Raw genomic sequence first — 27,094 nt, 5'->3', positions numbered from 1 at the left:
CTCGCTCGGCAGCCCTGGGGAACCCAACTCCTCCTCACGGGGACAGGGCGCCCCGGGGACCGCGCAAATCACCTCAGGACGGCGCCGCCCCGCGCAGCCGCCGGGGCTGTCCCTCGGCAGCCGCCGTAGCGAGCCCGCCGCAAGGCGGCGGCGGCGGCGGTTCGGAAGGGGGGGGGGGAGACCGGGCGTGAGGGGCCGGCGCCGTGAGGGGCTCCCGGGCCGCAGCCGCGCCGCTTCCCTCCGGCCCAGCCCGATGTGAGCCGCCCCGCGGCTGCGGGCAGCGAGCGGGGTCATGAAGAAAGACGTGAGGATCCTGCTGGTGGGAGAACGTGAGTGCGGGAGGGCCCGGCACGGCCTCCTCCGCCCGGCAGGGGAGCCCCGGCCCTGCGCGGGCCCCGGAGCCTCCCGCTCTGCCCCGCTGAGGGCGACGGGCGTGGGGCTGCGGGGCTGGCGGGGGGCGGCCCCGGAGGGCACCGGGCTGGGGGGTTTGGGCCCGGGGGTGGCACCAAACGCGTCTGTCCGCGGAGGGAGAGAGCGCTCCTGGGGGAGAGGGGCTCCGGGGGGCGGCGGGGGCAGGGGGCCGGGGGCTGGGAGGGGGCCGTGAGGGGCCCGAGAGTGCCGAGCCCGGCTCCTGCCGTTAACTTGTGTGACCTTGGGTAAGCGCCGCGTACCGCCTGAGGGAGCGTGGGGCTGCGCTTTTTCATTTGTTTCCAGAGCTGTGTCCTTAAGTTCACATCTGGGTACCCAAATCGGCGGTTAGGCTTTCAAAGGCGCAGCCCCTTGCTGATGGAAGCAGCAACAAGGCGGTTCTGTGTTGTTAGCTTGTGAAGTGCTCTCAAGTTCCTCACAAGAAAGGAGCACAAAGTAATCGCTGACTGTTGCTTGTAAAACTACCTAATTATACGAGGAGCAAAGTGCTCCTGACAAAGCTTTCCTGAGAACTGAATGCCTCATATATATTTATAGTATAGTTTGTGCAGTTATTTTGTAGCGTTCGGCTGGCTCTGTCTGCACTGCCTAGAAAGATCCTCTGTGGCTTTAGAGAGGAATCTCTAGGGAGATAATGCTAAACAGGAAGATTTAACTCGTTGAAGTTTTATTTTTCTAGCTTCACAAGACTTGTTTTATTTAGAAATGCGTTTGTGCATGTAGAACACACAGCTGCATTCCTCTTCAGAGCACAAATACCTAATCTGCCTTTGCTTTCTTGGGCAATGAGTTGAGGCTACAGATTTTAGACTTACACTTGCCAGGCTGAAGCTAACTCACAGAACATGCTGTTTAAAATTGGACTGAGCCTTTATTGCTTAATTTAAAATTAGTTGGCCTTCTGCTTATACCTGTTGTGCTGGATTTTTTTTTTATATATATAATTGTGGTAAATGGGAAGAAGAACTTGTATAAAATCATTTGAATTAAGAATTTTTAAAGTGTTAGCTGCATGCTTTAGCTGCAGAATGTGTGTTTAAGAAGGGAATGATCTGAAATTAAAAGCGATTAATTTCCATTTTCCTATTCAAAGTAGGCCCCCAGTACTCAACTGGTTGCACCATAGTAACAGAATTTTCTCAGGATGTTACTCATGAAAAAAAAATAAACAAACCTCTTCAAGAAGAAGGGTGTTCCGAGGTCACACTGGGGTGTTCTGAACTGGTTCTGTAGGGTGGCGAAGTACAGGTGGAGCAGGTGCTCAGGTTTTGGCAACTGGGATCGCAGTGTGTCCAACTGAAAATTTCAGGGGTACGGTTCTCTTAACTAATAGCAACATCAGAGATTGTGAGCATCTTTATTTTTAAAAATTTGTAAGGACAGAAGGGAGACATGGACAGGTTTTTCCAATTTGTAAAACCAGTTATATTATTGGTGCTGTTTTGTATGCCTGACTTTTGTATTTAACTTGCTGTTTTAGGCCAATAAATAAATAATCTGGACCATGCAATAACTTGCTGGATGATAGGAGCAGTCTGGCAGGTTCAGACTCTGAAATATCATGGCAAGACCTTTTGTTGTCACGCTGTTCCAAAACAGCTTTTTTCATCCCAAGTGGTCTACATTTTAGATTTAAGGTTGTTTTAGTCCTAGTACCCAGGGTGCAAGCATAAATTTTTAATAGCTGATAATTTTCAGAATACATTCAGCGTGTTACTTTTAAACAGTATGATCTAAAAGGCTTCCATATGTGAGGAAAAAGAGAAGACCGGTTAATCATCACAAAACGCTGTGCTGTTTTCCTCATCCTAGTCAGCCAGTGTTGTTACTTCTAAGGCTATAAACAGAATTGGAAAGACAAATGGCTGACCTAGATTCAAGCAAAATAAACCAAATCTCTCCACCTGAACCTATGTATCTATACAGAAGCACCTCTAGACCACTTTATCAGAAGCTTATACTCAGGGTTTCTGTCCTAACCAGCAATTCATAACCTTCTATTTTCAGTCCTGTTAAATTAATAAAATGATTTTTTATGTTTGCAAAGCCAACATGCTTTGCACCACTTCAGATGAAAGCTGACTTGGTCAGATGCAAAATATGCTCCAGAATTTTGTGTAGTTATTAGGTAACTTCTCTTACGTATCAGGAAGGTATTTATCTAAGGAAACAGGAGAGCTTTTAAGTTCTCATTCTGTCAGGATGAAGAATATTAAAAAGTAGCTTGTGCAGGAGGACGCCTGGTAGTGTAAATTCCTGTTTTAACTTGTTTGAGCATCCTTGATGAGAACACAACCATACTGCTGGTAAAAAACTTGCTTCTTACTGCTGTCCAGTTAACGCCACTGAAGAAAATATGTGTCTATTCTCCCTAAGGAAGGCAAAGGTCTTCCTACCCAGGGTTACTTTTCCCTTGCTTTTCATAGTTTTGTAATAACCACTCTTTAACTTTCTACATTGAAGAGAAACTTTTATTTCTGGATGTCCAAAGGCCCTTTGTTACTATTACTAAAAATAGACTTGGACAAGTTGATGGTACTTTGACTGGATCATCAGCTTAGTAACGCCATTTTCTGCATGAAAACAAATTGGTCTTACAATTTTGTTTCTTCCTTCCATATTCAGACTTGCATACAATTAAATAGGCAAGTGTAAATTACAGTAATGTCAGCAAAATAGCTTCTGTGAATAGAAGAAATTTTTATAGTGTTTTCAGTAGGCACAGTGATACAGGCTCTGACTGATTGCAAGCAACATCTTAGTTGGCAAACCACTTATGCCAGCAAAGATGCTCTGTGTCCAGGATGAAATGATTTTGGTAAATGGTGGGCTGTCAAAACTATACAATGCCAGATAGTACTTGAATCTACAATTATTGTTTCTGTAGAAAGGTGTCAAAAATAAAACTCTAATAGTCTTTCTAGGCTTTCAAAAGAACAGAAAGTTGACAGGTGAAGGCTTTCAGGAAGGGGGGAACCCCAAGAAAAGTCATTAACTCTTAATTTTAAATGATCACGTTAAAGATTCGCAAACCTAAGAAATCCAACTGCATTATCAGCAGTCATGACTTCATAGGTGAACTGAATTGTATGATTAAATTTAATTGAATATTGGAGGAGAGGTGATTTTTTTCCTATTTAAATTAAGAAAACCATGGCATTAGAATACGTCTGTGTATTGTTTTGTTCTCTTTTTACTTTTTTTTTTTTTTTTTTTTTTTTTTTGTGAGGGACAGAATTTGCATCAAGGAGATTATGCTCTTGCAATTTCAAAGTAGTCCAGCTAGTTTGTGGAGATTTCGTCCACTGATGATAGTGCCACGTCTTCTTGTTCAGCTCTTATCCTCGGTAGTTTGAAGCATAATCATTGTAACAAGAATACTATAAAAATATGTAATTCCTAAATACCTTTCTGTGTGCTTCCTTAGTTTCCAGTTGTTGAGCTGTATTTATGCATTTCTAGTTTGTTTTTGATATTTTTTCTTTAAATATTCTATATTAAGGTTAAGACCTGCTAATTCTTTTGCATACGACAGAGTAGGATGTGATTCCCTTCTGGACAATGTAGAAATATGAAATGGAAACAAATCTTTTACTGTAAAAGAATTTGGAGAGAACTACTGTCATCAATACTTAAACAGCATATAAAAAGCCTTTAGCATGACCAGTTGGAAAACGTTTTTAAAATACTTCCCCTTTTAAGATGGGATGCAACTATTAAGTGTAACATATCCAAATTATCTAATCTCTGTTTTTAATTCTTTTGTAGCCAGAGTTGGGAAGACATCACTAATCATGTCTCTTGTCAGTGAAGAATTTCCAGAAGAGGTAGAACATCCTTATTTGTTTTCTTTAATATTATTTCTTTCCTGTTGTATAATATTTTTTTTTCAGAGAGCAAGTTGTTAGGCTCTGCTTTAAAATAATGCTTCCTATTTACAATAATAAATAAAGTCTAAAACTGCAACAGTGACTTCCGGAAAGTGATTTAGGTTAGTTTGTGTAAAGATTAGGAATTTCAGTTTTATCCAAGTTCCTATCTTGTTTTTCACATGACTTTTACATATACCTGAGTAATGTTAGTTTTCTTAAGTTTTTGAATTTGGTCGTAACTGGCAGCAGTTTCAACATTAGAGACTCATAAATGGGAAGGTGCTGGGTTTGTTTGTTGAAGTACTGTTTTATTTAAAGAGCAAGTGAATTAAAAAATGAATGAGAATGAGGTATCAATAAGTTGTGTTGTATAACTTGTATTTAGCCACTTTTTGTAGCTAAGCAAGACATTGCATTTATTTCTGTTTTTGAATACTATTTTCCTGGCCGTGTTGTTGTTTTGGTAAAACAACGACAGGAAAAAAAAAAAAAAAAAAAGAAAACTCTTACTGCTTTCTACCAGAATAAACGTAAAGCTACTTTCACGTTTTATTCCTTTAAAAAATCAGCTCATAGTTCTCTCAATACTATGAAAAGAACTGCAAAGGCTGCGAATAGCTGAGCTTTTTACATATAAACATTCAAGTTTATTTCTTCTGATCACAAGTCTTAAAATAGGCATCATGTGCTTCTGCTCTTTGAAACTACACTGCGTTGTGCTTAATGCAAATTGGTAGGTTACCACAGTTCATGAGTCAAGATCAGATTGTTAGCATAATTGAATTTGGTTCCCAAGCTTACAGGTAAAGAGGAGCTCTAGTTTCCGTTTGTTCTTAAAATATTCAGGGCCCAATTCTCTGACAGGTTGTTTGTCAATGCATTTAATGAATTCTAGCCTTCTATTCACTTCTCAGCTTCTTCCTTCTGTATAGCATAGTATATTTTTCTAAACTCATCTTGGAAGAAAAACATTATTTTATATATAACACAAAATCTGCATGAATTTACAGAAATAAGTTTAAAAAAAACCCCTGCATCCTAAATAAACTTCAGAAAGAGACGTGTACAGTTCTTGCCCATCCATCACACAGATAAGAGCTGTATAGATCTGTGTTGCAAACATTTCAAACTTTGGAATACTGTTTAATGTACTTGGTATATTCAGTCATCACTCTTGATGAGGATAGAATAGAGGCTGAAGTTTTACAAAGGGCCATTCTTCAGGTGATTGGCTTTCCCCTTTTTCTTTTTTCCACATTTTTCCCCCTCTCTTTCCTCTTCGCCCCCACCCCTTTCAAAAATAAAAAAGACAATAAATAGCTGTGCAGAAAATTTTCATTAAAATTAAGTTGATTCTTCCTGAATGTGGATTAGTGTTCTCTGCAAAAAGGCCAGCAACCATAGCTAACCTACTGTATTTTGCAGAACATAGTTTTTATTACTATAATGTTTTGCTTTGCAGGCTTATTTAAATTAAACATTTAATACTTTGTTAGAAGGAAGGAGGTTCCCAGGTTATGATCACTTAAAAATTGAGACTTATATTTTGTCTGTTGTGTTTGCCTTTTTTTTTTTTTTTTAATGGTTACCAACTCACGCACTGTTAGCAGTGGTTGTTCATGTACTGATTTCAATGGTAGTAGGGTCAGGATATCTTGTGCAAAAATGAAAACAAACATAAATTAAACAGTATTTAATTTGTCTGTAATGGCATGCTAACTCTGATGTTACTCTCCTGCTAAAGAATATGGAGCCCTTTCTAGTAATTGGTTGAATGTGGTAACCCTGCTGAATGCAAAACTTTTATTTATATGATTTTATTTAAAATAATTTGCAATTCAGATTTTGTTTATAGTTTTCAATACTATAATAGTTCTTTGAAGGTATTTGGATATAGTGGATTTGAGTTTTACTGAACCATTCATTGAATCCCTTAAAAACATTACTTCCTTGCAAAGCAGGAGAAAAGTCCTTGTTCAGTAAGCAGACTATTAAAGAACAAGAAAGTAGCAGTGACTTTCAGAACATCGTTTTAAAAAAAAAAAAAGCTTGAAGTAGAAATAAGCTAGCCTATTTAAAGCTAACTAATTGGCAGAAATGCAGTAGTACGGCGCTTTTCTGGACAGCTGGATTTTCAGCCATCATCTTTTAAAGGCTTTTTCTTGCTGTTCCTACAACTCAAGGTTCCACCACGTGCTGAAGAAATCACCATTCCAGCTGATGTCACCCCTGAAAGAGTGCCAACCCACATAGTGGATTATTCAGGTAAGGACTATGCAGTATAGCTGCTGTTTGACTGATTTGGTATGGAATTGTTTATCTACTTCAGTAGCCTCTTCAACTGTCACATTGATATGGGACCAAAGCTACATGTAGGAAAAGACTAGATTAAAGTAACAATTCATTGGATAAAACTAAATCGGATGATGATGGCTGATCCTCCTAATTCAAAGCCTAACAGTATCTGCTGTTGGTACTACCATGAAGGCTACTGTTAGTGATATTCCCGTGAAGTTAGTGTTCTTAGTGTGACAGAGGTATTTACAGGTTCAGACGCAGGTAGGTACTTTCATGGCATTCAAAACTGTTTAGTATTTTTCAGGGAAAAAATTACTAACATGGAAGAGACTTTACATACCTTAAATTCTGTCTTATAAAATTTTTGAGTTTGGACATTTTATCATTTTGTGTCAGTTTCATGCTTTGTATTTTTGGGTTTTGATACAATGCAATCTCTTTGATCTTACCAAATAGATGTACTAAATAGACTTAGTATCAAGTTATGCTGTCACAAACATATGCAGGTGTTGCACAGCTAGAGAAAAGTCCTTATTCCATGCGTAATGAGAGCCAAGGATTAGGTCACATTAGCAGATTCCTTCCTGTCATCTGTCTCCCAACATTGTTGAGGTAATATCTTCAGTGTGTTCCTTATTTGGAACAAACAAATAATGCTTTTTTTTTTTTTTTATGAGACTTAGGCTTAAGTTTCTGGAGCGAGTTTCTTTTCTATCGGATCAAATATTTCATAGATTCAGATATATTTTGTGGTAGAAGTTTACATTATAGAACAGATGGTGCTGCTTACTGTCCTAGGAATGGGCTGTTGATAAATATAGGGGATGCAAACTGTAACTCATTCCAGAGAGAACCCATCTACAAACATAATTATTGCTTTTTTAGAATATCTGCTGAAAAAGCTATAAGCAACAGACTATTTCTGTTTTGTGAATTAATGAATCATTTTCACTGTAGTTATAGTAGAACCACTTTTTAGTGCATTTTATAAAAAGCCATTTAAATAACAAGATCTTTCACAAGGCTGTCTTACAAGCTTTGTGAAATATCTTAGTTCAGTTTCTTAAGGCTTTCAGTTTCTTCAGAAAAACGTGTAGTATTAATGATTGGCTTGTTCTGTTGAATGCAGAAGCAGAGCAAAGTGATGAGCAGCTTTATCATGAAATATCACAGGTGAGTATTAATGCTTACTAGAAGATTGTTTCTGCTTATGGAGAAACTTTTCCTTTTAATTTTTCTGCTTTAGATGGGCTTTAGTTTGAATTGTAGAAAAAAGGTCTCATGCTGTTTCTTGCTTAGCATTTCATTTAGTTCTGTTTTGTGCCCTTTGCTGTAGTAAACCTTGCTCTAAATAAGAAAATTGGGTACTAGCACTGCTTTGGTGAACTGAGCGTAAGCTTTGTCCTTCCAAGCAAAAGGACAGAACCCAAATATATTTTAATCAGTAGTCCAAGGATTCACTTGTTGTTGTTTAAAGAAAAAAGTTTTAAACTGTTCTTTCAGGCTACAAATTGCTTAAGTGAGTCAGATATATGGCTTTTGACTAATGCTAGAACTGTTCTTTCTCTTCAATGTTATATTGGGTTCCTAATTGTATCTGTTGCTCTAGAGACTGAACAGTGGGATTCAGTGTCTTTCCTTTTTATTTCAGGCAAATGTGATTTGTATAGTATATGCTGTTAACAACAAGAATTCTATCGATAAGGTATGTTAATGTATTTTTATCTAATTATTGCTTGAAATAATATACTAACAATTGAAATAAGTACTAATGTTTGTCATTGTGAAACCTGTTAGATGTTTAAAAGGCATAGGATAGTGTTTAAGGTCAAGTTGTTAAAATGTATCTGTGCATTATCTGTCTTCTGGTCAATTTCGACATTTGGGTTTTCTGTCCTTTTCAGTGATGTTAGGAGTTGCTTATTAATCAACTCCAGTTTTTATTTCTTTTATACTTTTGTGGGTAAATATGTGACTTCTTGGAAAAGTAGCAGTTGTAGTCAAGCTTGTGTACAGTTCAGACTCATATTAAATTTGAAACTGTATTTATCCTGTTTTTGTTTTTTTAACCCCACTTTAGGTAACAAGTCGATGGATTCCTCTCATCAATGAAAGGACAGATAAAGATAGCAGGTGCATAAATAGATGAGAAGTGTGAATTAGGCTGCGCATCAATGGGTGTCAGTGGACAGTGTTGAGGATGTTAATTGTTTAAGAAAATCAAACTCTAAACTTAAAGTTTATATAAGAAGTTCAAGCAACAAGATGTTTAAAGTATATAGGTCTGTTGTATGTTCCAGCAAAGCTGTTTATTTTGAATTTAATAGCCAGCTTTTACCAGGTGTTTTTATATTTGTGGTGATATAACCAGTTTTAACTACATGGTCTTTAAAGTTTTTCTACTGAGGCTGGTTTTGTGTAATAATTAAATGATTATTTACTCTTGTGATTAATAGTGTGTTTCTGAAGTAACAGCAGGCAGTATATTTCTATCTAAATGTATCTTAAATTAGTTACTCAAAACTGCTGTCATCTTATTTTTGCCTACTGGCTGACAGTGATATTTAATTACAGCATGAAAATAATATAATGGCTTCTGCTGTAAAAGTAAAATAGATCTTTCAATCCCTCTTGTTTTTAAAGCTCTTAACTTTTTTGTTTGTTTGTTTGTTTTTAGGCTGCCTCTTATATTAGTTGGAAACAAGTCTGATCTAGTGGAATACAGCAGTATGGAAACTATTCTTCCCATTATGAATCAATATACAGAGATAGAAACATGTGTAGAGGTGAGTAACTTTCTGACATTAGAATGAGTACCAAAAAATACATTCTCGCCAAGCACTTTTATGGCAAATTTTAAATAGAAACATAGAAATACTGACTTTTTTGTTGTTCAAAATATGTAATTATTTCAAATAGAATGGTCATTAACATGATGAGTTTGTATATTCTTTAGAGAAGAATACACTATTGTATAATGAAATGTTGCTGGAAGACTTCTAATATTTAGAGCCTCCTCAAATCTTTGCTTTTTAGCAAAATGTTAATGGTTAGCTTTGCATGTCTGGTTAATGTTAAACTAAAAAAATGTCTGCAAAGTACTAAATAGAACGGATCAGTTTGGATATGTCTTTTTAAGCAGATACAGCTTTCTTATTGGTATGACAGCAAATTTGAGTGAGACCTCCTTTATTAATTATTGAACACATATGGGGGCTAGGTGACTTTTTTCCAAAACAGCAGTGTACCCACAAGATGGGGCTAGAACTTTAAAAGCTTGACTCTTTGTTTAGATTTCAGAATAAATCACTGAATAGTTAAGAAACAAGAAAATAAGTGTAAGAATTTCTCTTTCAGTGTTCAGCCAAAAACTTGAAGAATATATCTGAGCTATTCTATTACGCGCAGAAAGCTGTTCTGCATCCTACAGGTCCTCTTTATTGCCCAGAGGAGAAAGAGGTATTTATACATAGATTTAAAAAACAATTTTTTGGGGGGAAAAAGGTAATTGCTTGATTGCTCTTTCCTTTTCAGAAGATTTTGCAATTCTTATTTTCTTCTGTTACCTTTCACCTGCCCTCCCACAGTTGTCACGCATTAGGTTCCAGACCCTGGTTACTGTTTCGTGTTGTGTTAATCCCATCTGTCTTCCTTCTTTATTCAAAACAATTAAGACAGTTTTTTATTTCCCAAATAAATTGCTAGGTAAAATGAGAAGCTTTGGTAATGGCATTAAGTCAACAGTAATATGAAAAAAATCATGTGTTCAATTCCGTTGTCCTTTAGGTACACATTTCACAGTAACTCCATTTATTTCAGGGAATTTACTCCAGACTTATCCTGATTTAAGGGAAAGAACTTTTCTGAGCATCTTGTGAGGCTTTGGAAAAAGGGATCAAAAACATGTAATGTGACTTTTTAAAATATTGTAGGTAGTTAGCTCATCATATCATGGAAGATAATAGCTTGAAAATATGTATTTTTTTATGGGCTACTAAATAAAAATCTAGAACCTTATTCCCTCCCTTGCATTATTGGGCAGTAGAAAAGTCTTGATCATAAACACTTTGTTAAATAGGGAATGAGAGAATAACTCTATTTTGATTTCTTTCATCAGAATCATCTTTGTGTTAGTAGTGTTGTGATATAATTGTTGTGCTGAAATATTTTTGGTTTTTCAAAACCAATCTCTGTGACCTCTATGAAGAGAAGAGTCCATCACCACTCTAGTTGTTGGGAGAGAATTACCACTGTCTGTTTTCCTTCACTTGGAAGGTATCCCAGCAATTCTTTTGTCGTAGTGGTAGTCCATATGATCAGTGCTTTGCCTTGTAGATGAATGAGCCCTGGGAAGATTTTTCACTCTTTGGTGTTTAAAACCTTCTGAAGCCATAGCTAAAATGGTGAATATAGATAGCATGCTTGTTTAGAAAGAGTTGACTGTAGTTCTAGAGCTTTGCAAGGCACTGGGATAGCCAGGCCTTTTTTTCCACCAAAAAATTTTTGGAGTGGAAAAAAAGTAAAACAAAACATTCCGTTATTTTTAAAGCATTCTGTAGCAATAAGAACTTAGTGAACTGATTTTTTTTTTTTAATTATTTTTATTAATAGTCAAGAATTGCCACCTTCAGCTTGTGAAGAGATTGAGGCTCTTGTAATAATTGAATAGAAATACACTTATTGTGAAATAAGTGTTTTAAATTTATGCATTTAAATTTGCTAGGTCAGGATTTGTTTCTCTTATATTTTTGTGCTTTTGTGTGTGGATGTCTCAATTCTGAAAACGTAGAATGAAGGCTAGTATTTGATTAAATGCGATCGAACTGCCTTATGTAATTCAGTGTAATCTTTTTATGTTCAAGCCTAGAAAGATACTGAACTTTGTTTTATTCTTTAGATGAAACCTGCCTGTATTAAAGCACTCACTCGCATTTTTAGAATTTCTGATCAGGATAATGACGGGACTCTCAATGATGCAGAGCTCAACTTCTTTCAGGTAACTCTGTTTTGCTTCCCTTTTCACTATGTTTAATGATTAAACTCCTATAATGTTAGAAAAAGTATTTGTTTTACAAGGGATTGTAGTAAAGTGAATCAGGAGGGAATTGGGCCTAAATATTAAGTCTTAATATTATGTCCAGCCTAAAAGAGCAGATATATAAAAACAAAAAGCGTTAATTTTATTTCTAACCACAGTTCAAATTTTAGTTCAAGAGCAAAATGGAAAAAAAAAAAAACAACTATTTAAACGTACAAGCCCCAGTGCTTGTTTTTAAAATCAAAATCTAAAATGTTTCTATGCCTTCATTTCCAGTAAGAAATTAGATTGTCCTTTACTAGTTTATCAGAACCTTCAAGGCTGCATTTTATACAGGACATGACATTTGTTTGGCTTAGTAGCTAGTGGTCCTAACATGCTTTTTTGATTTTTTGTTAGAGAATTTGTTTTAATACACCATTGGCACCTCAAGCTTTGGAAGATGTAAAGAATGTAGTTAGGAAAAACTTGAGTGATGGAGTTGCTGATAATGGATTAACATTAAAAGGTAAGCTGTATTTAACTCCTAACAGATGTGTGTTATAAAGTTGATAATGGTTTTTATGTAAAGAAGCAAGTCTTTGGGAATATGATCTCTACCTTGATTCTTTTAGACAAGAGCTTGATGTAGTGTCAGTATGGTATTAAGGAATGATTAAAGTCAGGAAGAATGGGGGTGGATAAAATAAGGTCTCTTACTCATGGTTGCAGAAGTTTGGAAATCATATATCCAAAATAAGTACAGTGATTCAAGAGCTTCTATCCTAGATAATTTTGTAGCTCCTCTCCAGGCGTACTGGTTGCAACACTTGACAGAGAGGTGTTGTTTCTGACATCGTTTTAACGCTGTATTTTACAGATTTGCTCAGAGCATATGGCAAAAGTGAAAGGAGAAAAAGTGTTTTCTGAGTATCAGTGTAACTGCTTTACTTGTGAAGCTTACATATGTAATAGGACTAGTGAGAAACTGTAAAATGTGGGAATCCTAAGGCATAGCCTTACTAAGCAGTGAAATCTCAGTGTTCGTTAAGCTTGGAAAGTGCTAAACCAAAATCCTACTCACCTATTTTGGTATAGGAAAATTAAAGGCAGTCTTCCATGAGATTGCTCTCCAGGCTTCTTTTTAAGTGTTTTGCTTCCTGTTTTGAGTTGTTGAAAATATTGTTGTCCTTATTTTTATACATCTAAGTTCTTCTAAAGTGCTGGTATTGGCAGAAGCAAACAACGACAAAAACATGTGGGTTGTTTTAAGGAAACAGTTATTTGAAGGACACTTTTACAAATAACATGATTTCTGAACCCTCCATCTAGGTAGATTATTCTGTAACGTCACACAAGTGGTTTAAAATCCAAGTATTTCTTGTTTTCAGTCTGATGCTGATTCTAATAAAAATACTTAGAGCAGATAAAGTCGTTCAGGGCCTTAAGATTTTATCATTTGATTTTAGGTTTTCTTTTTCTACACACACTTTTCATTCAGCGAGGAAGGCATGAAACAACTTGGACTGTTTTACGTCGCTTTGGATACGATGATGACTTAGAGCTTACACCAGAGTACTTGTTTCCTCCGTATGTATCATTTGTTTGAGCTTTCTTACACGTATTTAATTTTTGCTGCTTTAGCGACAGGAGGGAAGGTTTACTGTAAAGTGTTTATTTAAAGCTTATTGTTATATAAATTATCTGCCTTACTTTACAACCTATCAGCCAAAATCTTCATGTGACTGAAAATTACAATGGAAGCACTCTTGTCTCATTGTGCCAGATCACGCATTGCTCTCTCTCTTTTTTTAAGAAAGACATGGCTAAAGAGACTCATAATACAAGACTACAACATGGATCTGAGCAGGTGCTTTATTGTATGTGGCACCAAATCAGAAAAGGCTTGTTAGGATTTTTCTGGCACTGGAGAGCCTTTGAAAATTCCCAAAGTAAAAGATGAGAGATCAAGTAATTCTCTGGCTTTTCCTGAAAAGTGTAACTACATACTTTTCCTTAAAACAAAACACAACCCTGATGACTAAATATCATGTGATATAAAGACAGTCACTCATAATTTTAGAATTCCTAATAAAAAGTATGTACTTTGATCTCTTTAAAGAAATTGTTAAAACTATACGCAAAGGTTAAATACCAAATGTTGTAATTCTAAAATTCTTTATTTTGAATTAAAACATTCTGCATTTTTTAAACTCACTTAACAGTTCTTGTTTGTGTTTGTTTTCAATAAATAGGCTAAAAATTCCTCCAGACTGCACAACAGAATTAAACCATCATGCATACTTGTTTCTTCAAAGCATTTTTGATAAGCATGATTTGGTAAGCGTTTAATTTGAGTGTGTGTGTCCGTCCTTATATTTAAGAGCCTTAGTTTGCAAGCAATTTTGTTATCAGAAAGTGTGTCTTGGTTATTGCCATTTCATTCAGAAACTGGCTATGGCGTAAGACATGGTCAAAACTGGTCTGTTGTTTATAAGGTATTTCTGTCTACATGGAGAAAATGCAAATATAGTTGTACTACCAAAGTCTCTTAAGTAGCCTATATATTTAGTCTTGTTTAAAAATGTCAAAAGAAAGCAAGTTCTGTTTTTTTTTTTTATAGCCAGTTTCTTGAATTTTTCAAGTGTACAGACAAAAAGTACCAATTTAGAATAGATATGAATTAAGTGCTCTTTATGTCTAATACCATATGCTTGTTTTTAGGATAGAGATTGTGCTTTGTCTCCTGATGAATTGAAAGATCTGTTCAAAGTCTTCCCTTATATGCCATGGGGGCCTGATGTTAACAACACTGTTTGTACAAATGAAAGAGGGTGGATTACATACCAAGGGTTTCTCTCTCAGTGGACGTAAGTGTGTTGCATTGAATTATGGTATATGAGAACTTTGCGTATGCTAATGTGTAGATTCCTCTTGAAAATGTGATAGTAACAGTGGAATTTTAATAGTTGAAAATTGACCTAAGCAGTGAAGTTCTTATAACTATCCAGAGGCCTAAATTTCAGATAACTGTTATGTGTTCAGGATTTGACCAAAATTTGTATATGTCTCTGAAACTTGTCAAAACAACAGGAAAATATTTTGACTGTTTCATTGTTCTCTTTTAGAGTTAAGAATAATAGTTGTTAAAGTTGTGAAGAATAATACTGTTTGGTAATAAGGGTTTTTTCCTATTGAAGACATAGAGAATGAGGAGGTTATTCTGAGGGAAAAAAATGTGATCTAAGTTCATGGGCAGCAGGAAGTACTGCTTTCATAGAGTTTCGCTTGTTAACCACTGTTTACCTCTAGAGTCCTGTGTCCTTCAGTACTGCATAGTATTGAGACTATTACTATCATGTCAGTCTGGAGACAGGCGGAAAAAAATGTTTCAGTACTGCAGAGAATTGGTATTACAGATGCTAACAATTCAGTAACTCCTTTTGCCCCCTCTACTAGACTGACCACATATTTAGATGTACAGCGTTGCCTGGAGTACCTGGGTTATTTAGGCTACTCGATACTTGCAGAACAGGAATCTCAAGCATCAGCAATTACAGGTAATTAAAAATAAATTGATTTGTTATGCTTTAAGAGTTTAAACTTAAATATCTGCTTAAGACTACATTGCTTAAATGTCCTTTTTTCACCTCATTCTCTTTTACTTTCTGCTCAAGACAATCTTTTGTTTTGATATTTTTGATATTTTGTGTGCATTATAAGCTACTTGTCCTTTTATATTAAATGTTTTCATGTACATCCACACGTGCATTTTGTGAAAAATATTTGTATTTTCTCAAAAGTAACAAGAGACAAAAAGATAGACCTTCAGAAAAAACAGACTCAGAGAAATGTTTTCCGATGCAATGTTATTGGAATGAAGGGCTGTGGGAAAAGTGGAGTTCTTCAGGCTCTTCTTGGAAGAAATCTAATAGTAAGGAACCCTTTGCTTATATTCACACATAACTGTTAATTTTACACAACAAAACCCAGTTGACAAGAGTTTTACTGTTTATTACTGAATTTGGAAATTATAGATTTTTTTTTTTTAAGATTAGCAAATAGACAAATTGATACTGCATGCATAATTTGTGTATCTTGGATTACAGCTATGCGTGTACTTGCAAAATAAACCACAGATTACTGTAATTTTTTCATTACATTTCATTATTCATTCATTAATAAATGGAGTAAAACAATTATTCAAATCTAACTGAAGGTGAAAGTTGCTGTGATCTAACCTGAAATTCTGCATTTTCAGAGGCAGAGGCAAATACGTGCAGAACACAAATCTTACTATGCCATTAATACAGTCTATGTGTATGGACAGGAAAAATACTTGCTGGTAAGGTTTCCTCATTGTTAATCTTAAAGTTCAGTGAACTACAGAAAATAATCTGCAAACAAATACAAGGAATTTCTGCTTTAATAGTCTCTACTTCCTAAACATAGTTTCTTCTACCACTCCTACCTCCATGTTTTTTCAGGCTGAAATAATTTTTGATTTTAAGATGTTGCTAATACTCTAAACTGAGTATGTTCAGGATCTGTTATTTTTGAAACTTTCACTAAATTTTAAAGAAACCACTCCATTAAACAATTTACCTATTTAGAATATAAGAATCTGTCAGGTGGGATGTTTGGGATGGCTATAGTTAATCTTCGGTGGCTGAAATACTTTCTTCAAAGGCTTTGCTGTACGGTAGTTTTACTTATGATGATATATTTCTTTGTTTTCCAAGAGTCTTCTGCTCTGTAGAATGAATGCCAGTTTCTGTGGGAGTCTAAGACTTTGTGTTAGAAGGAAATGTAACTTTTTATACTGAGGTTGTGATTGCCTGCAGATGTGATGTTAACAGCTCACATATGTTGACTCCATTGGTAAATTTCTCTTCTTTTTCATTAATTCTGCCTATTGTCAGTCCATTAATTCTAAGGATACGTAACAATGAGCTGTAAAAATTGCAAGGAAAAGAAAGTTATAAAATTTAACTGCATAATGGCGAAGTTTTTTCTCTTTTTTCAGCTACATGATGTCAGTGACTCTGAATTTTTAACTGATGCTGAGACCATATGCGATGCTGTCTGCCTGGTATATGATGTCAGTAACCCTAAGTCCTTTGAGTACTGTGCCAGGATTTTTAAGGTTTGTGTATTTTTTCATATATGTGTGTATGTATGTATTCTCATATATAAAGTATATAAATAAAAAAAAGTTCACTGATGAGTATTCATTTTCAATTATTGGTCCCATACGCCATGTTCTAGTGCTTAAAAGACATTTTATTTGTGAGTGCTGGCTATATATGGCTGATGCATTAAAAATGCCATTTTGATATTAATACAAAAGTAAGGTCTACTTGTGTATATATAAAATTTTCTGCTTCTAGAAGTGCTTGACTTCAGTGCAATTAGTATATCTTAATGCTGTTGCAAACAGTTATATTTAGGCTGTTCGAGGTTGGATATAACATATGCCTCTTTAAATTTGCAGCAACACTTCATGGATAGCAGAATACCATGCTTAGTGGTAGCTGCAAAGTCTGACTTGCATGAAGTCAGACAGGAATACAGTATTTCTCCTGCCGAATTCTGCAGAAAACACAAAATGCCTCCACCTCAAGCCTTTACTTGTAATACTGTTGATGTGCCGAGTAAAGATATCTTTGTTAAACTGACAACTATGGCAATGTATCCGTAAGTACTTGAACCATTCTGTTTTTTTCATATTGCATGGATCATGCACAATAGCACTGCTTGTCATTGTTAGCCATGAGGATGGAACTCACCTCACTGAGATTTAGCAACAGAGAGAGACATAAATGACTTTTGTAGAACTTGAAATTATGTCAAATTGAGAAAGCTGGTACAAATCCAATATATAAAAAGGTCAGCTGTCATGGTAACGTATTTTTAAAAGAATACACTATTTCATCCAGCTCATGTTATGTTTTTAGGTATATCTGTCCAATGAATATGTAGGGTTCTGTTCTGTCATTGTTGTGGATGCATCACTCAATATCTCACTATTTATATCTTTATATTTTTAAGATAATTGTGAATAAGTTGTACTGTAATTCTTTATAATAGCTCAACTTTACAGTTGTTTACAAGTAATGACACTCTTGTGAACAACAGTTTCCCCCAAAGCACTGCTTGAAGCTTTTTTTTTTAATTGTTATTATTTTTGGTGTGCTTATTATTGTTTGCTTCAGTCCACAAATCTGATATCTTTTACATTTTTTTAATATGACTTCTGTATAAAAACCTTTTCAACTTCAGATACAATATACTTAAGCTCACGTGCATTTTCACTGCATATCTCACTGTTGCTAAGCTCACTTTGCATCTCTTTTTTTGGTGGGTGGAGCTTTTAATATGATTAACTAGATAAATCTTGCAACAGACGGAGTCTAGTATGACAGCTGACATTTGCTTTAAATTAAACAGAACTAATGTCACTTTCACCCAAAATCTAGGATTTTTTTAATATACTTTTGAAACCAAATTTATTGGATTAGATTTGTAAAGCTTTTGTTTTGTTTTTGTTCTCTTATACTTATTTTTGTAGTGCTGGAATACTGGAAACCACAGAAAGCGTAGCGCTGACCAAATGTCTTGTCATATCAATATCCCCGCTTCTCCCTTAGTTTTTAGAGCATGTGTGTTTTTTAGGGTGGGAAAAGTAGAGGTAACTGTCACTTTGTAAAGCGTGCATTGAAAGTGGTAGACAACGTGGCTTTCTTTACTTTGAAAAAGGGGTGTTATCTATTGCTGTGCAGACATACTCAGACATTCTCATATGTCTTCCTTTCAAACTTAAATTCAGCAAATGTTTTCATTCATGTTTGTACGTTGCTATTAAGATCTACGCATGGGTGATAATGCCAAAATGTACAAGATACAGAACATCTAACCCTAAAATTCTGCACAGCTGTAGTTTTACCCTTGCTTCCCCAGTGTTTTTTTTTTTTTTTCCTCTTCTCCTTACTCATTCAAATGTACCTTTTATTCCTAAATCTCTCTTGGTTGTGGCACAGTCCTAATGTGCACCTGATTATATGAGCAAGATTTCAACTCCTGTCCTTCTGTGTGTTTTCGCAGCCATGCCCGGTTACGCTGTATGTGCGCCTGCAACAGGTGTACATTTTGCATCTGTCAGAACTTCCTCAACTCAGACTTGCTGCAATCTGTAAAGAACAAACTCTTCACTGCAGTTCTTAACAGGTCCTTAACTTTATTTACTAGGTACCAGGTGTGCTTTTAAAATAAAGGTTTTTTTTTTTTTTTTTGAAAAAGCAGTTGGTAACCTTCTATACTGCAGATTTTTCATTCCATATTCACAAAATAGGCAGATACTTATTTTAATAACTGTCATAAAATTGTCAAACTTTGATCTGTTTAAGGTACTTTTGGTTCTTTTGAGCTTGGTCCAGTTATTTCTCTGAAAAATTGCCAACTTGGTGGTCAATTCTGGCACATTTTGATTGCAAAAATATTGGAGGAATTAGGACTGTTTTTCAGGGAACTGGTAATGGATATCAAGTAATGTATGTAAGTCTGTGTAATGGATCTCACTTGAGATGTAGGTTTGTTTAGCATTGATTAGAGCTAGTGCTTCTTAGTTATCTATTATAAAAAATACTTTCATTTAAATAGTAATGTAGGAAAAGGCACAGCTTGACTCTAACATCACTGTATGACATATTTCATGCTTATAATTGCTGTTGTTTGGTATTTGGGAACTGATAGAATTTCTGGGTGTGTATTATGCCTGGTTTACACAGAAAGTGGGTAAGTTGTATAAAAATCTGGACCTTTTAACATCCAGTTCTTCTGAATAAAATGCAATATGTAAGAAGTGGTAAACGGTTAACCATTTGCATTTGCAGATATTTTGGAAAAAGCAATGGGTAAAGAGAACTGGTTTTCAGCATTGAAAACAGTGCCTATACCTTGCCTCGTGTCTACTGCAGGCTGCTTTTATAAAACACCTTGCTTTTGACACGTGATTCACTAACAGCTCAGCACTTGTCACCTTGACCCAGCAAATGGGAGTTCAAACCGAACAATTTTTGTAGTGTAGTAGTTCTGTCCCTTTTATAGGCTCATAGACTATGATAAACATAGTTATTTGAGGACCGTGGTTAGAATATCCTGGCACATTCTGCATATATTTGGTCTGTGCATATTACTACTTTTTACTGGTTTCAGGTGTAGATGCTCCAAATAAGAGTGGATGTTTCCTTTAAATGTGAGGTATGCATTCATAGGAGGCCTACTGATGTACCCATTGACCTTTGAGCACCTTTGTGAAATATAACTTTAATCCAAGATACAAGCGTTAATCAGAGTGAGAATTTAGAGAAGGGGGAAAAAATCATTAGTTTAAGAAAATACCATGAATATGAGTGAAACTCTTCATACTGCATCTCTTCTCCAGCTGTCACGCCACAGACGAAGATCTCTGCAAAAGAAGTCTCTTCACATATTGTTACTCTAATACTTCATTTGGTGGTCACTACTAAAAAATCTTAACTCCTCATTATCAAGGCTTAAACCGCCTCTAGAGCTCATCCCCATTTTTCAGAATGGTTATGGATTGCTATATTAAGTGTTGTGACATGTTTCTCTCTTGTGTGGGCCTGTGTTTTTTTTGAGTCCTGCATTAGGCATTGTACTTAGTTCCTCTGAGATACTGTCAAGGACTGGAGGCGTTGAAATCTTTGTTTGACAAGCCCTGGGATGCTGTCTTTCCACACCTTGTCGGTAGGCAGTGTGGAATAAACATATGAATATACTGCTGTCTGTAAAGTCCATAATTCAAAGCAAAGAGAATTCCTTGCAGACTTCTGCACTGACCCTACAGAAAGGAAAAAGTGTTTCCTAGAATTGTTGTTTGCAGTCGTTCAATTAGTTGCTGGGGTTTGTTGCAGGTTTCCAGTAGGCTAATTTCTTCTCAACAACATGCTTCCTAGTTAGCTCTTCAGAGCATATTGCTGCAGGTTATTCACCTTCAGTACGTGGACTTAATGTAGAACTGTATACATAGGAAAGAATATTAGAGCTGAGATATCCGTAAACAACAGAGATTGGCCCCTAATTGTAGACTCAGGAGGGTAGAGGTAGTTCTCTTGTTTAGAAACATTAGCTTCTTAGAAGCATTTTAATGATTTTTGCGTAAAAACAGCACTGGAATCAAAGAGAATTTTCTGATATAGCTACTTTATGTGATTTCTTATTTTGCTTTTACAAGTGCTTACCGTTGGGTCAGAAAGTTTGGCAGAAGTCGGATAACTAATAGGTAAAGGAGGCTTCTTGAGAGTTTGTGTTCTCCTGATCTCTTCCTATTCTGAAGCTCTAGAAGTGAAAGTAGGTAAACTGAAATCTTTCAGATTGGACTCCTTCTTATGCCATTTGTTGCCAAGTAGTGCTTAAACAGTGTTACTAAGGCACAATATAATAGTACATTAGAATATTCCCCACTTAGTACTTAAAGGAAGAACATTGCCTCTATGTAGCTGAAAAAATAATGCCTACCTTTAGTTTCTCTTTTGTGGACAAGCTTCAAAGACTCTCCTGAGGTTTTATAGGCTCTCAGGCAAGTTCAACAAATGTGGAAGTTCAGTTTGGGGATACTTGTGATGGAACAGGATTGTTGGTTTGAACTACCCAGGATCACACTTCATTGGTTCTTTGAGGAAGAAGGCACTGCATTCCAAGCACTGTACATGCATGCATGAGACTCATTACTATGCTGCAGTATTTTTATATTTTTAATTTGTGTTTTGTCTTTTTTTTTTTTTCCTTTAGGTGTTCATTTGTATTTGTCTGGCTGGCACTTAATCTCTTCTTATTACATTGTTTTACCTCTTTCTAAAAGCAAGGTTTCTGCGTATGTTGTTCTAACCCTTTCTTTAATTATCAGCTTGGATTTTTGGCTTTATTTTCTTCCCTAACTATAAAGCATGGATTTTAAGTGTGTTTTTCTGTTTTCTTGGTTTAAATTCATTCACTTGCTGCCTTTTGCTTTTATAGTAGTGACACTTTTGTCAGCTGAGTTCATTTCAAAGTGATTGTTATGCATGAGAACTGTGTTGTTCAGTGAGGAAGATTTCTCAGACCATTTCATTTTCTTCCTTCTAAAGTTTTTAAATAACGTGAAATGTAAGTGAATTCTACTTGCATATAAAACGTGGTTGTTTCAGGAATTGTAAGATTTTTTTCTATGAAAACCTTCTGTGAAATTAAAAGTTAAGGCAGTCATGTAATTTTCCTGTTATAAGGGAAAGTTCTAAGGATGTAGTCCAGGTTTTATTTTTCATCATGTGCTATTCAATCTGATGGCAGAAATCTGTCCCTTGACTTGGGTGTCCCTAATATTTTAGGAGAGTGTAACAACATTCTTCTCACCTGTATTCCTCCTTCTCCAAAATGCTTAGTGCTGCATATCGAGTGGAGTTTTGCAAAGCTTCTTTCCAAATAGATTATATTGAACTGGCATTTTAAATTCTTCTTAGGTTTTGTAGATAATAACATGCACTTGGCGCTTTTCACATTTTAGATAACTAATGCATGGGGAAAACTTCTAACTGCTGGAGTGGTTTGCATCCTAGGAAAATGTGCCTGAAGGAAGCTGCAGCAGCTTGCACATGTTACGTGATGTTTTTGGAATTTAGTTGCTCGTATTTTATTGTTAGAACCTATCATCTGTCAGAGCAGCCTGCTGCTGGCTGACTGCATTAACTTGCCTATAATTTTGGCTTGAGTAACCATGTGACTAGTGTGGCCTCTGCACTGTGCTTTTAAAACGTGTTTGTAGTTCATATGGGATTGTTTTTCAATTTTAATAGTTAAGGTTAAACCTCCCCAGACTTAGGATTTTTCTTCTTCTGACATGGGGAAAAGTGTCAGTATTGGTCCATAACTTGGCAGTTTTCTGTGTGTAACCATGACAGGCATGCTCAGTTAACTTCTTGATAAGTACACGTGGCAAACTTCTTGTGAGTTGTTAAAGCCTGTTAAAGACTGTACAGATCTCAAAGGTACTATTCAACAAGTGACAAGTTATGTGGCTCACTGTTATGGAAGGGCAGATTGAATCTGCCTTCTTTTTTTCCCAAAGTGTGCATTAAAATCTGAATTTTATGCCAGAGGCAAAATTCCTAGACACCTTATATATGTAGAACTAATTATGTGTTTAAATATGCACACCAATCTATTTTAGAAGTTTAAAAGCTAATAAGAATTTCAAATACACCATCATTTATGGAGTCCTAACTACTTGTGTGTATGTATGTATATGTGCACACATCCGTATACAATTTTTCCACTGGAGAGAATAATTTTTCTAGTTTAGAGTTGGTGAAAGTTTCAGGTACTCTCTTACTATCAGGACGGTAATATTTCTACCACTGGTGAAAATTGGTTCCATAAACACAACTACACTGAAATAAAATTTGAATGTTATTTATTGAAAAGGTAGAATTTTTGTTATGTATTGAGCAAAGTTTATATATTATAGTAACCTTCAAATCAGAAAACCTGTGCCAGAAACAAACATTCAGATTTTTTTTCTTAATAGCAGCTGAACAGTATTAGGGATCAAAGATGTAAAAATGGAATTTAGGACAGCGTAAGGAACACTTAAGAAAGAAGTAGTAGATTTTCTTCCAAGGGTGTAAAGCAATTAAACATCCATAATGTTGTGAATTTCAGTGAGTATTTTGAGCTTTGGATATTTGGACTGAGATCTTCAGAGGGCACTAACTGTGTTAATTCCTTTGAGGTTATAAAACAAATCCCTGCCTTGGTTTAGTTTCTTTCTTCAAATGAAAGAATCTGTAACTAGAAAAGAGATCAGAGTCAATTTACTCTCCCTTTAGACATGAAAAGAGGATTTTATCATGAATGAGAATATATTAATTGTTTTTAAAAGGATGAAGCAAGTTTCTTGAATACCACTGAATATGGACATGTGCAAAAGTCAAAACAAGGCAAATTATAGATAGGAATCAGAAAATGTAGATGAGAGTGCGCTTTACAGGGCAATGCAAAAGCACTCATTTGCAATTTAAACAATGGTTTACCCTTTTAAAGGGATGCTTATTTAAATTATACAAATAGTTGGGCATTGGAATTAACCAAATTAATCTTGAGAGTTGTTAATTATACAAATCTTCACCCAATGGGGCTTGTCACGTAACCTATTAACATCGTGTCACATACAAGTAATTCATTTTACATACAAAGATAAGTGTTATAAATCACAGATTTTAAGACAAGTGTTTTATAATGTTTTACTTAAAAAAAAAAAAAATACAAAGAATGCTAAAGCTTTTAGTAACAATAAAATACAGTATTGATTTGAATTATCAATGATGATGAGATCATGTCAATTTTAGAGCTGATGTGTTAAGTCATTCCAGTGTTTAGCACAGGTACTCTAGCTCATGCATATGATGCAAGAGTATTGCAGTATCCTGTGGGCACACGAAAATTAATGTTATGGAGATGGAGTAGGAAGAGATTCAGTTTCTTAAGCAGTTTTCCTTGTCCTTAAACTTCATTTATTTCTGTTTTTTTTCCAACCACTAAGTTTTTAACAACTCCACAAGAATCGGAGGTTAGGTGGGTGAAAATTGTAAATTCTTTGGGGTTTGTTACTTGAGCATATTTGAAACATTATTGTTGAGCCATGCTATGAACTGCAAACTGTGCATGTGTGTAAAAAGGTTAAGACCCTACATAGATGAGTTGGGTGCCATGCTGTTAGCAGACGAGGAGAGCAGTATTATGCAGCAGGTGCACGCCGTCAACTTTGTAGAAGATTCCATCTTCATGGAGTCATCTCTTGGTCCACGTTTACTTGAAGACAGGTAACAGCAGCCAAACTAAGGTGATCTTGCCATTGCCTTATCCCTTTCTTACCCTCAACAACCACTTGACATCTGGTTTGCAGAGGGTTTGTCAAAAGTAGATGCGGAACTAATGCTTGCAGGAATTCATGAATTTGGTCTGTTCAATAACCTACCAAGATATTGTTAAATAAGATTAGGAATTTTTAGCTAGCAGCTGTGTTTTGCTGTTAATACACCAAAGAATTTGTGCCTTTTCTTCAGCATGCAATATTAAGTACACTGATTATCTATATGGCTTATATTGCTCTTGCAACTGTCTGCTAAATAATATCCTAAACTGTTTTTGTGTATTTTGATAGCAAGTACAATTCCTGCTTTACTAAACAGCTTGTATATGACATCTCTGCAGTTCACACTATCTGAACTTTCTTATGCACTGTGTATGTTTAGGATCTCTGTATGCTCCTTGGATTTAATACTGCTGCAGTTTACACTGAGTAACTCATCATGATAAATACAGGCTAAAATCTGTAGGCTAGTGAAGTTCTTTCATGAGTTCTATCTTAAACAAAAACAAACAAACTCTTTGCTATTATTTAGGAACTTGTGCTTTGAATTATGGCATATAAGATAACTTGTTTTAAATGGTAGCTCCTGCTTTATGGTAAGCTGTCATACTTGAGACTACTTTAAGGATGTCTAGCAGTGTTTAACTGAGCATGCTCACAAACTTTCTGCAGTATTTGGGAGAGTTGGGTCACTGGCTGTCTACTGTCATGCAAAACGTGGCTTCTTATGTCATCCAGTCACTTCATACTGTTCTATCTTCTCGTTTTCTGTTAATGCCATTGTCACTGCCTGTTTCACTAGCACCTTCTCTTAGCTTTCAGCTTGGTATTGGATAACTGTTTCTATTGCTGTTCTTGTGACAGTACTGGGAAGAAAGGGATTTACAAAATTATTCTTTTGATTCTAGCTTTTGGAAAAATATTACTTGCTACTTGTCAGTAAACTTTTTTTGGGGGGTGGAGAAACACAAGTAGATATTTAGTAGGGCTGGAAAACTTTGCAAGGAAAAGTGGAAATATGCAAACTCAAAAAAAAAGTTTTGTTTGCTGTGATGGACTTGTTCTCACTATGGATTATTATTAATTTGCTTGCTATTTATTATTTTTATTTTCTGAACATTTGCTGGTACTCTCAAAGAGGACACACTGCTCTCCCATTCTTCTGCAGTTGTGTGAGCTCTGACTTCCATGGTTCTGCTAATGTGATCATGGCTGCAGATCAAGTCCTAAGCTTTCAAGAAAAATAAAATGACTGTTTAAGTACTCATAAGGCTGAACTGTAAGCTCCTTGCCTGTGACAAGTGTAGTGATGAATTTCCAAAAGCAGAGTAGCTTAGCACAAGTTACCTGATATTCTTGTCCTGAAAATAATTTTTTTGTGTGTGTGTGTTAAATTTTAGGCATGTGACGCAAGCGGACCTCAAGAGCTCTACATTTTGGCTCCGAGCAAGTTTTGGTGCTACCGTCTTTGCAGTTTTGGGTTTTGCTATGTACAAAGCATTATTAAAGCAACGATGATCTGAGAAGAAGCACATCCGGCCCTACCAAATAAAAATAAACTTTTATGTACATTCTGAATGCTTTAAATTCTGCTAGAACTATTTATATATGCAGAGTTACTTTATTAATATTTGTAATTCATGCATAAGATTATTTTAAATTATAGCTCTAACTACAGTATTGCATAATGCGTGGAAAAAAGAATTGCATCTTAGCCAGTTTAAAATGGCTTAACTTGTGAGGCCAAAAGGGAATTTGTTGTAAATAACCTGTACATATTAAAGCAGTACAACATTGCTCCCCAAGAAGTTATTCAAAATACTGTTCTTAGGTATTTCACCATGGTGACATACTAGTGTATAGATGAAATTCATTTAAATTCATTTTCGATAGAGTAGGTTCAACTCGAGGATCATACTTCCTCAAGGATTGCTTATTTATTTCACTTTCATTTGAAGTGACTTAATCTTTTTGGACTACAAACTACACCAAGCAGAATTTGTGTTTTTCTTTCTAACCTGCTCTTTCAACAACAACAGATTTCCCTACTGTAATATGTGTTTCAAGAAAAAGTCACAATTGCTGTCCTGGCCTATGATTTTCTACGTTGTATGACCAGTGACATGCTTATCCATCTAATAACTTCTTTTAAAAGGAAAAACAAAGACTTCAGAAACTGCCAGATCAACTTCACATGCTGTGTGTAACAGTTACTCATTTTCCACTACATTGTGTTTTATAACCCTTATGCATCAGATAAGAAAATTTGTATATTATATATGTTAATAATTCAAAAAGTGCTGCTGTTTAATTTCTTACATGTGTCAATCCTGTTAAAAGCTGTGTATAAGATAGAACTGAACTAGTACACAGTACCTATTCTGCTGTAGTATATTAGTTGCATGGTTCACAGTGCATTCTGTAACTGGCTAGAGTTACCTGTAGACACAGCTTTTCTAAGGATCAAATCGAACATTACTTCCTCATAACAAACTTATTTTTCCATTGCTGGCCTTTTCGAGTATTTCAATAAAATAACTGTGTACTGTG

General features: G+C 35.7%; 1 protein-coding gene across 4 annotated transcripts; it reads left to right on the top strand.

Annotated features, from left to right (window-relative positions):
- Window positions 1-194: 194 nt before the first annotated feature.
- Window positions 195-27,094, top strand: RHOT1 (ras homolog family member T1). 4 transcript variants are annotated; one of them, XM_084491926.1, is made up of 21 exons: window positions 195-329; window positions 4,198-4,256; window positions 6,485-6,566; window positions 7,729-7,772; window positions 8,251-8,304; window positions 8,680-8,732; window positions 9,277-9,385; window positions 9,957-10,058; window positions 11,497-11,595; window positions 12,037-12,145; window positions 13,086-13,206; window positions 13,872-13,956; window positions 14,341-14,486; window positions 15,076-15,176; window positions 15,420-15,550; window positions 15,878-15,961; window positions 16,643-16,762; window positions 17,111-17,313; window positions 18,721-18,843; window positions 24,351-24,494; window positions 25,945-27,094. In XM_084491926.1, the coding sequence occupies exons 1-21, from the start codon at window positions 293-295 to the stop codon at window positions 26,060-26,062; spliced, it is 2,124 nt and encodes a 707-aa protein (XP_084348052.1). In that variant the 5' UTR covers window positions 195-292; the 3' UTR covers window positions 26,063-27,094. The 4 variants fall into 4 exon arrangements, with proteins under 4 accessions (XP_084348052.1, XP_084348053.1, XP_084348054.1 ...); XM_084491927.1 differs by lacking the exon at window positions 24,351-24,494; XM_084491928.1 differs by lacking the exons at window positions 24,351-24,494; window positions 25,945-27,094 and adding an exon at window positions 21,430-23,235.

This window comes from Aythya ferina (genome assembly GCF_964211825.1).
Source record: "Aythya ferina genome assembly, chromosome: 18".
Classification (NCBI taxonomy): domain Eukaryota; kingdom Metazoa; phylum Chordata; class Aves; order Anseriformes; family Anatidae; genus Aythya; species Aythya ferina.
Note: the sequence above shows the minus strand (reverse complement) of the source record. Positions and strands in the feature narration are given on the sequence as shown.